Source organism: Phytophthora infestans, genomic scaffold (assembly GCF_000142945.1).
Source record: "Phytophthora infestans T30-4 supercont1.29 genomic scaffold, whole genome shotgun sequence".
Classification (NCBI taxonomy): Eukaryota; Oomycota; class Peronosporomycetes; order Peronosporales; family Peronosporaceae; genus Phytophthora; species Phytophthora infestans.
Window position 1 is genome coordinate 194385 of NW_003303730.1, and position 16780 is coordinate 211164.

Genomic DNA, 16780 nt, shown 5'->3' on the forward strand with positions numbered 1-16780 from the left:
TCACACTTCATGTAACCAGGGTACACTGCCTCGTTACACAGCTCCATTAGCAGCACGTGCCGCTCCGAGGGTGTACAAGCCGATCTCAATAACCCCATGCAAAAGCCGCTCGCTATGCGGTTCTCCTTTTTGGTTCAAACTAAGTGGTGGTTTGAAGAAAACGCATTCTTGGTTTAAAGTTTTAGAACGAAACGTGTTCAAACCACGAAACGACGTCGAACCAGGTTTGCTCATATTTTTGCAACTAAATAAAAAAACTAGAGGTGCTAATTTTGGGAGATCGGAAAAACAATCTGGACTATGCTATTTTGAGTCGAGGTGTCGAAAGTCTAGACAATGACCACCGATGCTATCGAATCGAAGCCCCGCAAGGCTATGAATCCAGACCGACTTCGCAAGTTCATCGACTCACCTAGCGTTGCGAATGCCTCCCGGAACGTCCCAATGGCGATTGTAAAGCGCCAAACGCAGATCACTTCCTGGAATGGAGAGCAGTGCGACGTCCGAGCCTTCGAGAAGTTCGCACCATCAGCACATATCATTCCTTCAAGAGACCTCCGCTCTTGTGCAATAGGCGAAGGAAAACCCGTCGCATTGGTACCCAGCGGCTTGCAGATCAACGATGTCGCCGTTCTGTAAGGCACCTCTATCAAGGATTGATTCTTCTTTATGGTGGCTCTTCTAACCGACTGATGTCGTGAATATAGACCGAAGGACGAGCAACTTCAGCATCGGTTATCAGCGCCGTTGATGCTCAAGAAAGAAACATTAGCTCATGCTGCAGAGATTGAACACCGTGCTGTTCCTGGATCGGTGATGCTCAAAGAAGGTATCATGACTCCACAACAACGACGAGAGCGACTGCATTATGAGACGGACCATCTTCATGCCAAGCGTGCCATGCATCGCGCTGATATGAACGCTCGCAGACTTCACCAGATCATGTACGTTTATCCGTCAAGATAAAAACTAATGGGTATTTTATGCTGAATAACTGGTGTGTGTCTTGCAGTAAGGAGCGACACTCGACGTGTGATGTGATAGGCACACAACATGGTACTCCTGAAGCAACAAGACTTCGTGGAGAAACCTACAAATCCGATTTATTAAGGTGACACATCGCTCGATAACATGAAATATTGATCTCATTATTAACAATCCGTTATCGTCGCAGTCACAATGCAACAGGAGCTTCAGGTCGCGAGTACCAGAGCAAAAACTGCAAGGCAAATCCTCGGTTACAGCACCACGACAGGCTCTTTACCGAAACACCACTTGACTGGAACCAGCAGAGGTTAGTTTCTTGTCTTTCATTATATTAATTCTGCTTGATTCTTTTTAACTGCTTGTCATGTTGACAGAGCCCAAAACTTACGCAATCAAAGCACCGCAGGACGCTCCTTTGACATTGTGAACGGCGGCCGAGTGGAGCATTATCTTCCGACGATCCCCGAGAAGCAACATCAGTGGCAAACACACCCATCCGTGTCCATCCACCCATACACTCGCTAACAAATCTGTATTAGATTTCACAGACTTTCAGCATTATTTCATTCCTTAAACTAATACTCCATGCACATCCATCCTATTTTATACAGACTGTCTCTGTTGTCTTCTCTCCTCCGAGAGCTAATTGTCCAATTGGAAATCTCCTTGTGGAGCGTTCACGACTCCATCCATGAAGGACACCACCTGACCTCCACAAGTTACGAACATCTTGTCGGATGCGAAGCCCCGTCGACTCGGTGGAGGCACGTAGCCATACGCAGTGAAATAACACGCGCCGTCATTAAACTTAGCTGGTGGGGACGCAGACAGCGATGAGCTTGTGGATGACGGCGAGGACGCGTACGTAAAGTCTGTCGCCATCTGCCGCGGCGAGTTGCGAGCCCAGAACTCGAGACGTTGTCGCTGCGCCGTCAAATGTTTTAAATCCTGCCAATTACCAAATAACTGTTAGCTATCGATATTGATATTTCGTGTGGTTAAGTTGCCTGAACGGACCTACCTGTACAGACATCCCACTGCGGATCTCACACGCGTTGTTGCTGCTGGGGATTGAAGATCCGTGGCGAGTTTGCTTGGAGGCGACCATTGTAGTGTATTGTGTGCTACTAAGCTTAAAACTGGGGGGGCTACTCTGCAGCTCTAGGCGAGAGTCCAATGGCGGTTGAGAGGATAAATCTTTTGTGGGGCGGTCAAAGTTGCCATGATGGCAATTCGGAAGCCGAGGGGTTTCGCTCGAAAAATAACGGACAGTCGGTCGCAGACGGAGCGACTTACTGAGACCAAGTGAAATGCGCAGAAACGCGCCTGATAACCAACTTGAAGGCTGCGCGATCTTGTCAATCATGCCTGTTCAGCGATCTTTTCTGCCTATAAGAAAATTCTGTTTAAAGGTGTTTCATTGGTTGATAAGACACTGCAACGTCTGACTCAGTCTCCGTCCGACGGTCGCACACCTTCATTCGTGACTTGGAACGCACAGGTCTCAGCTGGCAAATGCGGAGAGAAGGCCACGTCCAGTCGCCGACGCGTTGAGTCCTTATGCCGCGTGATCATGAGGCTGAGATGATGGAAAGCCGATGAACAAATTGCAGTTGCATCAGTCCGACGTTCAACGGTCTCAGAAAATGAGCAACGTACCGTTGGTTGATGCAGTGCGACCACGACAGCCCCAGAGCTGGTCTCAGCCCGTTCCCATTCGATCGAGGGTCGAAATCGCCAGTCACTTGGTTGGTCACCACGAACACGACGCCGTATTGGTCGCTCAGGATGCGCATGCAATTGGCCATGTGGAACATGGTGCGAGAGCGCTCTGCGGCCTCCTGTGTCACGTAACACCATCGTTTAGCTGTGCTGATTTGACTAGAAAAGTTATTATAACATGACAACCTTAACAGAGGACGTGGATTCTAGACGGAAGACGGCTGCAACCGAGTCCAGAACCACCAGCTTGGTGTTCTGTTCGGCCAGAAGCATGGGGAGTCTCGCTTGCTACAGCAATATGGCGCACCCAGAACGTTAGCTTGGATGCGTATTGTTATATTGCTACTGCAATGCAGACCACTAGGTCCATGAGGTCATCGACTGTGTAGAGCTGCTCGACGAAGATACCGTCTAGGAAGTCGCTGCCGCTTAATTTGGGAACCGCTTCGCCTCGCTTCCGCTTGGCACCGATGCCCATGACCCCGCCGTATCGCTTTGCATACACCTGCGCCAGATCATGAAGGCGTTTCACCGAGCCCACGCCCTCCGTGCAGATGTAGCAGGCCGTGCCTTGCAGCCCACCGAGCGAGCGTGGCAGACAGCACTGTAGCAGCAGCTGTAGACACAGCTGCGTCTTGCCCGCGGAAGCTTCGCCGCATATTTCAGTCAATATACCGGAGCGGAAGCCACCGTGCAGTAGTTCATCGATGGAGTCACAGCCGGAGGGCAGCACGACCGAGGCGCGGGCTTGCCACAGCGCCAACGCCGTTCCGGCCATCCTGTTTGAAGCAGGCAGTGACATGTCACTGAATCGAGCAACAAATCACCGCCGCTTCCAATATGCTCCGATAAACCGATATGAATTGTAAAAGTGTCGGTATGCCATTCAATGGGATAATAATGATTGGCTGGTGAGCAGTGCACTTGCGCACGAGGATTCAGACGCTCATTCCTGAAGTGGACCGTTGAGAGTGAAGTGGTCTGCGGCGCGTTTTCTTATAACCTAAAGAAGGAGCTGATGTCTATCCTGAGGGGCTGATATCTAATGATCGACAGCATACCCAAGTCCAGTACGCTGGCCTGATCCTTCCGACCAACCTTGCGCTTCTCCCTGAGTAAGTTGTTTTTGTCGTTTGTTTCTGAGCTTTTCTACCTCCACGTGCATTCAAATCTGCCACAGTTGTTGCGTCCTCCCCTATGGCCAACCATACTGCTATTGGCTGCACATAACAAGCGGTTGTTCATGATAGGAACCCTTCGCAAACTACCATCGTGTTGCAAGGAGCCAATTACAGCCCACATGCTTTATCAAAAAGTATTGCTTGTATAATTAAAGGAATTACTACTACTAGTAAATATCTACTGAGGCAAGTCGACTCGGGCTATACATGGGAGTCAAGTTGTACGTAGTAGATGCTGGGATGAAGACGAAAACTTCCACTAGCTGTAGTAGCTGAGAACCTTCATAATCTGTGTCATAGGCAGACACTTTACCTGTAAGAGTGTTTCATTGCCATCATTAATCTTTGGTGCTGTTACTACTACTAGTAGTAATAGTAGTACGTACTAGTAGTAGTACGAGTTGCACTAGTAGTAAATGTTATGCCGTCTTTCTTACAGTAGACTGCCGTGGTACCCGGGCACCTCATGCTTTCGCGGCGTGTTCGCGTGAGCCAGTACAGTTTAATTAATGGTACATGTAGTACTTCAGTAAAACTGACCGTGCGGGACGCACGGTGCGGCGGACATCGTTGAGCGGTTCTGGTCCAAAGTGGCAAGCAAACCCGCGTATGTTTAGCTCGCAATCATGTGATGCCAGCAGCTTATTAATATGAATAGGCGCTCGCGGTTTAGGATCGCGTGACATGGACAGTAGGAGATGAAATCCGAGCATGTGGGGCCTCTATTGGTCTGTGCAGAATAGTCACCATAGAAGCTCGTGGTGAAGTGTCCTGTACCCATACAGTAGACGTCATGGCTTCGGCCTTTTTTTGAAATGAATTTCATCGAACTGACCACTTCAACAACTTACTTCAGTACCCGCTTGAGGTCAAACCGATAATCTCCTGCTTCCATTGAATTAATTGACTATAATATGACCCTGGCCCCACGATTCCAGACCGTCGCGGAATGTGATTTCTTGCACACTTCCTCCGATTCTCAAGGCTTCAGACTGCCCCCATCGAGCACACGAGTCCCACGAGGAAACTTCCAACCAAACTGGGAAGCGGTGCTGCCGCACCAACACGGATTCTTGACGGATTCTCGACGGAACAACGCGTCGACGAGCATAATCTATTTTCGTGTTTTCCCGACGGGAGTCCAAGATCAGGTTAAAATTATTGATACACGTGCTGTACGTGTATGTAGCAGTGCTACATGCACATTTTATTTGCTACAAGCAGGTCCTCAAAAGCTTACGCGCAAAGCTGATATAGGAAGCTGTGTGAGCCCTCATGTGAGCTCGGTGGAGCCTCTCCTTCCCGAAATGCCCCTGCACCGAGTTGATTACTACGACAAAAGCTTCTCTCGGTGCTCCCATCCAGCCTTCACGCCGAGGAACACGCGCCGACAACAGCAAGTTGCCTTTTTCGTCCAGCTGTTTACAGCTATCGCACCTGTTTTCAGGCCAAACCCGCCTGTCGATCAGCGAGCTACACCAAACTTTTCACTATGCTTTGCCCAGGACTGAAAGACAACGACGGCAACGCGAATACATATATATGTTTTGTTCTCGGAGCGGATTGCTCGCCCAATGTGGCCGTATCCTCGGCATTATTACGGCCCGATAATAATATCTCGTTTCTGCTTGTACAGCAGCTTTGGGACACGTATGACAGGCGCTGTATGGTTCTCCAGCTCGCTGCGCGGAGTACCAGATGTTGAATCTCCAAGAAAAATCGACTCCGCGGCGTCGGCCCATACATTGTCAATGACAATGTCCAGCGGCTTTGCCATGCACGGCACTTTGAGCTGGGCGTGTTCTTCCGCGCAGGCTTTACCTCGCTCAAGCCCTTCTTTGGGCGCTTCTGAATGAGGAACGAAACCAAGCTCGCATACAAAAGTCATGTGCCACCACGCGTTTACTGGCTCCGTCCATATTGATGCCGGGCCGGCATTGCCGTCCATAATACTGCCCGTTCACAGCGTTCAGGTGGCACTGCAACGCCTCCTTTCTGTCCTGCTGTTGCCCTCACGTGGGTTGGGTTGGTTTCGTTCGCTCAAGGTCGGCGGCACTGTCTGGCGTCCCGGGGTGGGCTTTCTGTGCATAGCGTCTGGGCACGGGCATACTCAACCCTAGTGAAAGCGAAACGTGTCGCCGGCCCAAATGCAGCAAGTGACGGTCAGGTCAGTTCGGCTTTTGCCATACCCGAGAACACCCGCGCCCACACGCGCTCTACTCTACAGCTTCTTAAAGCTGCCAGAGTACACAAGAGGCTCTCCGTCTCCATACGCCTCCTAATGCCCATGATGCCCGCGCCGTCGCTCTCCATCCAGGTGCATCCCAGTCTCCAGACCGTCTACGTCCGCATGAAGGACCGGTCGGGCACCGTCGCTATCGATATGACGCCTTCTCTGTTGTCCCCCAAGGAGCTCATCGTGCGCTTCCACGAACAAGCGTTCGGTAAGAGCTTTGCAGCGTTCGCAGCCAATTCAAGTCTGCTAGCTCGTCGTCGCAATGAAGAGACGCCTGTTACCAGTCTCAACGATCTACAGGACGGCGAAGTGCTGGTCTATAAACCATGTGAGGAGCTACGCACTCTGGTAGAACAGGGATGTATCACCCCCGTACTCGCGACACACTCCCCAGTAGTGGACGTGAGTCCGTCCAGCTCCCCTCTAGGACTCAAACGCAAGGGACGTGCCAAGTCCGTCACCAACAACGTCGAACGAGTGCACCGATACGCATCAGATCTGGCCAAGATGGACGTGTCCCCTAAAGAGAGAGAACTCATCGAAGACATGCTTATTGTGGGCGACGAGCAGGTCGTTGACGCCATGGAACAGTTCGTCGTACACCGGAACCCAGCACTAGTGCGACGGGTACTGCGCGGTCCCGCTGCTAAGAGGAAAAATGCGGCGCTAGACAACCTCTCAATTGATTTCTCCTCCATGGACATGCACTCGCCCGCCGTGCCCACATCAGGCGACGACTTTAGCGATCCGTTCCTCGTAGGAGGACAGAATTCCTTCGTACAGGCCGAACCGCAACGTCCGTCCATGATGAACGTGGACGACCACACGTCGACCGACGGAGGCCGTCCGTCGCTCCTGTTCGACGACAACGCGTTGTCCAGTCCGCCAATCTTCCTACAGTCTATTAAGGAGAAGGTGACACCTCCATCCGGACAGTCGGCACGGATGTCGCTGTCGCTGTCGAACGACCTGGACCCAAGTAGGAATGCACAGACGCCCAGCCAGCTCTTCTCGGTGGCGAATCTGCTGGACAACGTGCCTGTCGCGCGTGATTTCCATGAGAAATACACAATTGGAGCCGTATTAGGGTCGGGCAAGTACTCGGTGGTGAAGCGGTGTATTAAACAGGCGACCGGCGAGCAGTTTGCCGTCAAGATCATCGACAAGAGACAGATGATCGAAGTGCGGTTCCTTAAGAGGGAGCTGGAGATTATGTATGGGCTGCGTCATGATGGCGTCGTGCGGCTGATGGAGCTATTCGAGAGCAACGAGAGCCTCTTCCTGGTTATGGAGCTGTGCGGACAAGAACTGTTCGAGTTTATCGACCGGAACGGGCCTCTACCCGAGTCTACTACACGTCCGTTAATCCGGAAACTGGTGCGTACAGTCGCGTACTTGCACGCACAGTGCATCGTACATCGCGACATCAAACCGGAGAACATTCTACTGCCCCAGAACAGCCAAGACTTGAGTGATATTAAGCTCTCGGACTTCGGTATCGCCCGGAAACTGGACGGACACGGACACGATAATGTACTCACACCACATGAAAGTCTGTCGGAGGTGGCAAACCTGCACGACGCGCCGGCTGCGAGCACCACGGGCTTGCCGTCAGCCACAGATATGGTGCGTAACCGCATGGCGCGAGCTCACACCAAGTGTGGCACACGCGACTACATTGCGCCTGAGGTTATGGGCGGCAAAGGCTACGGCACGGAGGCCGATTTGTGGAGCGTAGGCGTCGTGACGTACGTGCTGGCCAGTGGCTGTGCGCCCGTGTTCCTGCCGACAGCTGAAGGCGTCAAGAAGGTCTTTTTCGCGGACGAGACGTGGAGTGGCGCGTCCGAAGACCTCAAGCGGTTCATTGAGGCGCTACTGGTGCGTAACCCGGAGAAACGAAGCACTGCCGCTGACGCATTGGAACATCCGTGGCTCAAACAGTAAAGGGGAACTCCAATTTGTAAGCTGTCAACCTTCGCTTTGGAAGTCAAGGAAGGACAGTGTTAGCCATAGCTTTTTTTTTATCAAAGAGACCGAACCAAATACTATGTATTAAAGCAGCGACTTGAGCTCTTGTCCGTTCTAGCCTGGTACTGTAGTCTACGCGTCGTCCTCTTCGTTGTCCTCCTCGAACTCCTTGATGATCTCGGGAGTAGCCTGTACCAACTCGACCATAGTGGGGTTGTCGCACAGGTTGAAGAACTCGATGCTGTCGTCCTCGGTGGGCGGGATAACCAGCACGTCGTGGCCCTCGGGGCCCTTGACAACGCCCTCACTCGTGTACGGCACCTTCTCCTCGTTGAGGTAGCCTTCCACCTCGCCCAGCTTGTCTACCCACAGACTGATGAAGTTGGGGTGGTTAAACCGGTTGCGCAACACGCGGTTCTTGCTCTTCTGGTCCGATTCCACACGCGTAGGATACTCCCAGTCCTGCACCTCAAGGTCGCGTACACCTACAATGCGGAATGGTCGCTCTGCAGTGTCCTACAGCAGTAATAAATCCATTTAAACGTTAAAAAGAGCTCCTCGACGCATTCGCTTCTGTAGAGCTGTAGACAACATACATCTTCGTCGTGCACAAAGTGAATGGGACGCATATCCTTTTTGGACGCGTCCGTCCTTTTCGCGAAGGCGCGCGTCGCCTGTGGACGCACGAAAGCAGCACGAGAGCGAAGAGCGCGGCGTAGCATGACGATAAAAAAAAGTTGATGTTCGGCGGTCAGGCCATTCGTTATATTGTGTACGACACACAGTTGGTTACGAAGTAGACCCAGGGGTACGCTCCCTCATAACTAAAATTACAATGGCGGAGACGGATGGGGCCGCGCTGAAGCAGCTCCAAGCAACGTGCTCCGCGCTCAAAGAGGAGATGACGGCAATGTATGAACAGCGAAGGGGAAGGAGCTCCGATGAGGGGCGTCTGAAGCAGCGACGCTGGCGTGTGTTGCTCCTTCTGAGCGCTATGAAGAGCGGACTGCGGGACACCTTTTTGGAGGCGGATGCTCGCCGTACACGCGTCCAGGAGCAGAAGGACGTGGCGGAAGCGCATCAGCTGCAGCTACAGAACTTACTATACGAGAAAGATCATCTGTTGCGTGAAATCCGACGCTGTAGAGGCTTCAGTACCAAGGAAATGGACAAGATCGAGTTCGCAGATGGCCCTCTCCCCATTAAAGTGGACCCGGACGTGCATCGTCAGCATCTAGACCAACTCACACAAGAACTACACGCTCGTAAAAGTCTCCAGACGGAACTAAAGGAGCTTAAGCTCAAAATTACCAAGGTAGAAGACGCCACAGAGACCAAACAGGCCTTCTTGAACGCTCTACCCGACCATTTAGCGGGTATTGAAGCTGCCACCACTGGACTACAGAAATACATGGGAGAACCCGTCACCGCGCAACGTAATCGACACCACGCAGCGGGGACAGAGCTGTCGACGCCACTGTATGCGCTCTACTGCGAGCTGGAAGCCTATCAAACGGCAAGTGGGGATGCCGGCAAGCGACTGCAGCTTGAGATCGTGGACTCGATCGGTGTTAAACACACTGGCGCGTACCGTAAGCGTGGCTTTCCTACAGCTTTAGAGCGACAGGAACACGCGTCAACGAAGAGACTGAAGGCTCCGTCCCGCTCTCCTTCTGCAAGTTTGAATGGAGCTACGCCACCTCACAGTCGTGCGCCGTCTCGCTCCCCGTCCGTCAAACGTGTAGCGGACTCGTCATCTCAAGAGCCAGAGAGTGGGGAGATCGTGGCTGCACACACAGCTGAGAAGCTACTGCAGCTGCGTCCTCATGAAGAAGAGACCAAGGAAGAGACCAAGGACCAGGACGAGAACTCGGAAGCTGCGACCTCTCAAAAATTATGGAACCCCCATGCGAGGGCGTTGCAGTTAACCATATCAGTTACAGTTCCAATGGATACCGATAAGAACGGGACGACTACCAAGACGGTCTCGGGGTCGTTCACTGTCATGTTCCAGTACTTCCCTGTAGCCAAAATGGTCACTGCGGAGGTCGTCAAGACAGCTCCTGCTGGCTTTTACCCCGGCAGTCAACGCTGCATGTTGACGAATCTTTTCCCAGGCGACGATGGCCTCACTGTGCCTCAAGTGGCTGTTAACTATACTTTTCAAGAAGACAGCGACGAACGGACAGAGGTGGAGTTCCCAGCGAGTGCTGCATGTCGTCCGTACTATTGGACGCAGTGGATCTGCGGTCTAAACCCCATGAAGCGTCCAGACGTGGACGCTATTGACGAGACGCCTCGTCGACCCGAGCCATCGGTTCGTAACGTTATGAACCAACTGGTTAACCGTTTCGTGGCTACAGTAGTACTGAAGAAACAGCTGGATCAGCTAACCAAGTCACGACCGGAAGATGAAGGCGTGAGTTTCGTGCACCCATTGGCGCGTCACCTCTTCCCACACGAGGTGAAGTCGCATCTTGAGGAGTGGAAGGAGGTCCCGACGCCGACACAAGATATGTTCCATCTCTTCAACGAGAGTGCAACGCTGTCCACTCGTCCACGTGCGCAGTTCCATCTGTCTACAAGTGACTGTCGCTACTTCCGTGTCGGCGTTAAGAACGGCCACGCGAAGGTCTCTGCTATTGTCGAGATCTCACCGGAGTATCCTGTACGTGCCCCACGCTTCCTGTTCCAACCTCGATTGACTACGATCAGTAAGGCGATGGACAAGGATCAACTTCCTGTCTACGAGAACCAACTCAAGGTACGTTTTTCAGTTTGTATCAGCTACGTGTTAGAAAATATGGTTAACGTTTGTTATTTAACAGGAAGTTGAAGTCGAAGTTAACGCCTATTACGACGAGTTGATCCCTAAGGGCAGCGAGCATTTCCTGCTTCTACATCAACTCCGGAAGATCGAAATGTGCTTCGACGTGCTGTGTAATGCTGCAGCTGATGGCAACGCAGACGTGTCGCTGTGTTTCGGTCGTGAACGTCGCGGTAAGGACCGTCGTCAAGCAATGGTTATGGACACGGCCGCCAAGGAACTACGTCACAGATAAGAACCGAAGTTAACAAAAGAGAGAGGAGGTGTTTTGCATATTGTTTATATCAACGTTTAAGCAGCTCTTCGTTAGAAACACAAAAGCTACGACGACGTCTGCTTCTTCTTCGTGAGCTGCACCGTCTCACGTTTAAGAACGTGCAGTAAAGTCTGCGAGCTCTCGAGGATCTTCATGTAGGCAGCCTCTGTCTCCTGGATGGTACGGTCGTATTCATTACGAGCTTGTGTTTTCCTAGCGAGCGCTTCGTTGATCTTGCTGAGTCTGTCGGTGAGAATGGTCAAGTCTTTCTGGATCTTGGCCTTCTCTTCCTCCTCCTTGAGCATCGCACGGTTCACCTCCTCCCGCTTCTCACGCAGATCCTCGATACATTTGACCAGCTCATTGTTGTAGTTCTGCAGCGTTGCACCTTGTTGAGCCATAGCGAAGAAAACTACAACGAGCAGTTGAGGAAGGACACGAGACTGACGGTGCACCTACGTCGTCGCTTCCGTTACATTGGTTGAAAGTATTCCTGGCACACGACGGTTAGAGATATTGTAGCCATGCTCTCCAACTGCAAAAATGCTCTCCAACTGAGATTGTACATTCAAGCAACCTTTTACTTCAACAATGGAACATCACTCTCATGCTGAACACTTACAAGTGACTTGGCCAAGAGAGAGCATTGGATTCTTACTGAGACGGAAGGTTCACACCAAGAAGGTAGAAGGATTTCCTGCCACGGATGATGGGGAGCCATGAAATCCTGCTCCACAGTCGCGTGAGTAAAGCTGCCAGTGCTCTTAAACAAAGAAAAAAGAAACGCTCAAGGGCCAATTGCCACTTAGTCGCAGTTAAGGTGCCACTTGCACCTCCAGGAATCATCCCCGTTCGGCGTGACTAACGTGCGCCGTCTCTTCTCGGGAAGGTCTCAGTTGGGTACACCACTCTCTCCACCGAACCAGCGTTAGAGTCACTCTAGAATCTTCCGAGATGAAGTCATTGCTACTGTTATCTCTACCGCTGGTCGGTCGACACTACGTCGACGCTGTACAAGTGAGCGTGTGTGCCGACGCCACGTATGACTTGGCATCGAGTCGCGGCGTGGTGTGTGCCGGCAGTGCCGACGCTCCGGCAGGTACTGCCTGCCCGTTGAAAGGCGACGCGGCCGTCGCTGACTGTCGCGCGTATCTGCCGTCTTTTACCGTGGGTGAAGGCTGTGTGGCGCCTGAAGATGCCGAGTGCCGGATCGTCTCCGGGTCGACGTGGGGCTGTGTGCTGCCGTCTATCGGCTGCACCGATCCGCCTACCGAACCAGGGTGTCCGACGTGGAGCGTGGACGGGAAGGACGAGGCCGTAGACATCGACAGTAGCTATTTATTCGACGGAAACGAGGACTATGACGAGAGTTGGTTCGTGCAGACGTCGGCAGTGAGAGAACTCTTCGATTGCGGGGAGAAGCCCCCGGCGGCACCGACTGAAGCGGCAACGGTTGCGCCGACTCCGACACCTGAACCTAGTACGCCGGCACCTACGGCCGCTCCAACGACGCAAGCGCCTGTACCGCAGACCACAGCACCCGTCACTCCAGAGCCAACCACAGAGGCTCCAGTGCCAGAGACTACTGCACCGCCAACCCCAGAGCCCACCACGCCCGAGCCAACAACGCCTTCTCCGACGCCGGCACCTTCAACACCTGAACCCAAGACACCTTGTCCAGCCGATCCATCGACTCCGCCAGCAACGACGCCGTGTCCAGATCCGACAGAGCCTACGACGCCATCCCCGACAACGCCCGAGCCAACAACGCCTCCTCCGACGCCGGCGCCTTCAACACCTGAGCCGACCACGCTGTGCCCAACGACACCAGAACCGACCAATCCGTACACCCCGTGCCCGCCTACAACGGAACCAATTACTCCAGAACCCACGCCGGCAACTTCGATTACACCATGCCCGAGCACTACAGAGCCTGCAACACCTGAACTGACGACACCTTGCCCAACCGAGCCGGCCACTCCGCCTGCAACGACGCCGTATTCAGATCCGACAGAGCCTGCCACGCCTTGCCCAACAACACCACCTCCAAGCACGACCGAGCCACTAACACCACCTCCGAGCACGACCGAACCAGCGACGCCCTGTCCGAGTACCACCGAGCCAGCGACGCCACCTCCGACCACGCCGTGCACCACACCGTCACCGACATCAATGCCGACTCAGCAGTACCCGTCGCCGTCGGAGGCCGACATACCAACCGAAGCTACACCACTTCCGGAAGTCACCACCGTCACGCCCTCACAACCGCAGTCCGCATCCACCTCACCGGAAAACCAAGGCGTTTCGTTCGCAACGACATCAACAAGCACATCCAGCACTCCTCACGAAAAGTCTACCGGCACTACGTCACTCGCAGTCACCGTCGCCTTCGGTGCCGTCGCAGTCGTCGTCGCTGCTCTGCTGTATAAGCAGACACGCACCTCCCGACGTTCCAGCGTAGACTTCGCCATGCACGCCGTCATCACTCCAGTCTAGACAACACATTTTCCATCTGCTACCTTAAATTTTCTTCTCTTAAATACAAAACTTCACTTCACTCTCTTAGGACTGCGACCAGGCATTCCGATAATACAATTGCAATCATATTGAAGGTCCATGCCAAAATAAGCTATTGCTACAAAAACTACAGCTTAAGAAATAAATAATTGACATCAATAGTAGTGTATTGGAAAATTAACTACTTAGATGTTTGGCACTGCACATTACTTTGCGTTCACGATAGCTGCTACAGTGTTTGCGTCCCAGAAACGCCGATTCATCTTCAGGAACAACACGGTTTCAAGGTGAATAGGCAGCATACGCTGGCGATGGTGGAAAAGAGTATGTTTCGCCACACTAAAAAGACGCTCCACGGTGTTTGACGTCGGCGGGATGAAAAGCACACCATCAAATATCTTCTTTGCACAGCGCCGCTTTTTTCTAGTCGCCAAGACTCTGTCGGCAAAGCCCTGTGGGCGTCCGTGCCTGGTGTCCGGTGTCGTAATTGCAGGTACCGTCTCAAATGGCTGCAACATCAGCTCCTGGTCGTTCGTCAGCTCGTCCACGGCGCCTGACAGGGCTACAACGCACGCTCGCTCGAAGTCCACGTATTTGCGTCGGCAGCAAGATACTTTTTCACAACGGAATGCTTCTCGATGAGCGCATCAAAGATATCGCGCACATCGAGAAGCGTTACGTTGTCGTCTTGAAGCTTCATGGTGGCCGACTGGAAGTCGCCAAGCTGGCAGTAAAAAAGTAGCTGCAGACTTGCTTGGTCGTGAAGGTGTTGGCGAGAGCCATGGTGAGATCAAAAATGATAGACGAGCGCCTCAGGTTCGCGTTTTGAGCGACCGTTGCTAACAGCCATTCGATTCTGTCTGGAGACCGAGCTCCGTATTTACGCAAAACAAAGCAGAAAAAACTAGATTTTACGAAAAAATAAAGTACTTTGCTGTAAATACAAAATAACTAATTGGACAAAGTCATCCAATTTGTAAAAATCAATAATTAAGTGTAAACTATTGTATTGAAGCAGCAATACAATGATTATTTCGGAATGCCTGACTGCGACAGTGTCATCTCCTCCTCTGTACGCGCAGGCCTCCTGGCTTCACTCTCGTCTTCCACTTCAAAGCCCGGAGTGTCCTCGCCAAGGCGTCTGCCTTGCAGTAGACTGTCGACAACCCAGCGTGCTTTGACCACTTGAAGCCCCCACTTCTTGGCCTTGTCAAACTTCATCCCGAAGCCTTTTCGACACACCAGATGCGTGTTCTGTGCACTAAGTTTGGTCGTCACTCGAGCGCCGGCAAGTCGCAGCAGCTCCGTCACCACCAGTTGCTCCACTTGCCGGTACACCGACGTGGACGCCGTCACGTCTCGGAAGTCTCGTATCGGCACGGGACACGTGAAGAGCGCACGAGGACGGTGCGCACTGACACCGAAGAGTTCATGCGAAGAGAAGGACAGCTTCATCTTGGCAGCCAGCGAGCAGTTGACCCACAAATCCGATACAAACTGAAGCATTCTCTGTCGCGGGGTCTCGTGCCTATCGCGTAGCTGTCGTTGGACCTTGTGGATGCGTTCTTGCGTCTTCAGAGCCTCCTCCTCATCCATCCCGACGCCGGTACAGACAACTGCGTGACTGATAAACGAGAATTGCTCGGGGTCCACGCGTGGGAAGTCCACTGCAGCTAGTGCAACGGCTTCGGCACCTCCGTGCCGGCCTCTGATGTCTTTCAACATTGGCTGGATCATGTGGGTATCCTCTGGGTCTCGACACAAGAGCAGGAACGAATACCCCGAGAAAATGGCTGTGCTCTTCTGCTCTAGAATGCTGTCTGCGTCGGCCTTTTCCGGTAGATCTTCGGACAGAATCACGGACTCGGAGGTCGGGTCTGCCGGCTCGACACTTTTCCGGCCACTAGCAGTGCCGGAAAGTGCTGTTTCCGGCACGTTAGCGTCGAATTCGACCGGGTAAAGCTCCTCTGGCTGGAGAGCTAGACACTTGACACAGTCAAGCAGCCAGCTAGCGGATACAAAGTGCACTTGAGTGCCGGCGGCCACCCGCGTTCGGATGGCCGGCAGTGTCAGTTTATCCGACAGTGACGCACTCACCACAACGTGCGTCACGTGACGTAGCACCACGTTGTGGTAGATTGTGCCCATGCCGGCGCGTATCAGTCGCTGTAACAAAGTATTCATTTGAGGTGAGAACCCCAGTAGATATAACACACATCCGTCGAATAATTCCACCCAATCTTGGTCTTCTTGTAGCTCCTCTTTGTGACGATATCTCGTGATGATCTCTGGTAATGTAGCCACTAATTCTTGAGCGTCTTTAAGGTGGTTCACGGCGATGTGTGTGGGCTCTACACTCGTGGTCTCTGCTTGAGAATGTAGAGCGAACTCTTCTTCCTCTACGACTATGTCTCTCTCTATACAGGCGTAGAGCCATCCCAGATGGACTACTGGAATGTCATTGGCTACTGCGGCCTCGTACTTGGCTCCTTGAGGGCGTTTGGCGATGAGAATACTAGTAAAACCCAGCTCTAATCTACCGTCGTATTGCGCTCCATGGGCTGTGGCCTGCTGCGCCACCGCCTCCTTCTCCTCCATTGACAGGCCGGCAGTGCAGATCCCCATCCCTTCTAGTAGTCGGAGAGCGAATTCATTGATGTTTAGTAGTTTTTGGGCCCGGAAACTCTCAAAAACCCAGCGAGGAGACGCGACTGGGAGTTCGTGAGCTACTGCAGCCTACAAATATGACATTTCTCAGTGATATTTAGCTATGTAAGGCCTTTTTTTTAGGGTTTTTGAAGCCGTACGCGGTGTTTTAAAGAGCCCACGGCCTCGGCAATCAAGTGTGTGGTGCTGGTCGGGTCTAAATCGTCCTCAAAGCGACCGCCACAGGCCACGACGATCTTGCGCACTTGTTCCTGGAGATATGGCGACAGTTTGAGGCGTAGCAGGTATCGTGAGACACGTAGAGCAGTCAGTGGAGGAGGGAACAGATACCTTGACGTCCAGCTCCAGTCCCGTCGAGCAGAGGACCAGCCCCACGAACAACTTATCTTGCTCGCCCATGTATTATTAACGTGTAAAGT

At 52.7% G+C, this 16780-nt stretch overlaps 9 protein-coding genes across 9 annotated transcripts; 4 read left to right on the forward strand and 5 right to left on the reverse strand.

Moving 5' to 3' along the window:
- Nucleotides 1-336: 336 nt before the first annotated feature.
- Nucleotides 337-1512, forward strand: PITG_13455 (uncharacterized protein; the record flags this gene model as incomplete). The annotated part of the gene is made up of 5 exons (XM_002899639.1): nt 337-630; nt 730-948; nt 1017-1111; nt 1175-1294; nt 1362-1512. The coding sequence occupies 5 exons, from the start codon at nt 337-339 to the stop codon at nt 1510-1512; spliced, it is 879 nt and encodes a 292-aa protein (XP_002899685.1).
- Nucleotides 1513-1629: 117 nt separating this feature from the next.
- Nucleotides 1630-2020, reverse strand: PITG_13456 (uncharacterized protein; the record flags this gene model as incomplete). Its single annotated transcript, XM_002899640.1, has 2 exons — nt 1630-1935; nt 2009-2020. The coding sequence occupies 2 exons, from the start codon at nt 2018-2020 to the stop codon at nt 1630-1632; spliced, it is 318 nt and encodes a 105-aa protein (XP_002899686.1).
- A 416-nt stretch (nt 2021-2436) lies between these two features.
- On the reverse strand, nt 2437-3487 carry PITG_13457 (DNA repair protein XRCC3; the record flags this gene model as incomplete). Its single annotated transcript, XM_002899641.1, has 4 exons — nt 2437-2566; nt 2647-2828; nt 2896-2997; nt 3068-3487. 4 exons carry the CDS (start codon nt 3485-3487, stop codon nt 2437-2439), a joined length of 834 nt encoding a protein of 277 aa, XP_002899687.1.
- Nucleotides 3488-6078: 2591 nt separating this feature from the next.
- On the forward strand, nt 6079-8070 carry PITG_13458 (protein kinase, putative; the record flags this gene model as incomplete). The annotated part of the gene is made up of 1 exon (XM_002899642.1): nt 6079-8070. One exon carries the CDS (start codon nt 6178-6180, stop codon nt 8068-8070), a length of 1893 nt encoding a protein of 630 aa, XP_002899688.1.
- Nucleotides 8071-8140: 70 nt separating this feature from the next.
- PITG_13459 (uncharacterized protein) lies at nt 8141-8816 on the reverse strand (the record flags this gene model as incomplete). The annotated part of the gene is made up of 2 exons (XM_002899643.1): nt 8141-8610; nt 8691-8816. The coding sequence occupies 2 exons, from the start codon at nt 8814-8816 to the stop codon at nt 8227-8229; spliced, it is 510 nt and encodes a 169-aa protein (XP_002899689.1).
- A 113-nt stretch (nt 8817-8929) lies between these two features.
- PITG_13460 (uncharacterized protein) lies at nt 8930-11156 on the forward strand (the record flags this gene model as incomplete). The annotated part of the gene is made up of 2 exons (XM_002899644.1): nt 8930-10858; nt 10923-11156. 2 exons carry the CDS (start codon nt 8930-8932, stop codon nt 11154-11156), a joined length of 2163 nt encoding a protein of 720 aa, XP_002899690.1.
- A 29-nt stretch (nt 11157-11185) lies between these two features.
- PITG_13461 (sporangia induced deflagellation-inducible protein) lies at nt 11186-11648 on the reverse strand (the record flags this gene model as incomplete). Its single annotated transcript, XM_002899645.1, has 1 exon — nt 11186-11648. One exon carries the CDS (start codon nt 11576-11578, stop codon nt 11243-11245), a length of 336 nt encoding a protein of 111 aa, XP_002899691.1.
- Nucleotides 11649-12131: 483 nt separating this feature from the next.
- PITG_13462 (carbohydrate-binding protein, putative) lies at nt 12132-13673 on the forward strand (the record flags this gene model as incomplete). The annotated part of the gene is made up of 1 exon (XM_002899646.1): nt 12132-13673. The coding sequence occupies one exon, from the start codon at nt 12132-12134 to the stop codon at nt 13671-13673; it is 1542 nt and encodes a 513-aa protein (XP_002899692.1).
- Nucleotides 13674-14723: 1050 nt separating this feature from the next.
- Nucleotides 14724-16760, reverse strand: PITG_13464 (uncharacterized protein; the record flags this gene model as incomplete). Its single annotated transcript, XM_002899647.1, has 3 exons — nt 14724-16430; nt 16502-16612; nt 16692-16760. 3 exons carry the CDS (start codon nt 16758-16760, stop codon nt 14724-14726), a joined length of 1887 nt encoding a protein of 628 aa, XP_002899693.1.
- Between the last annotated feature and the right edge of the window lie 20 nt (nt 16761-16780).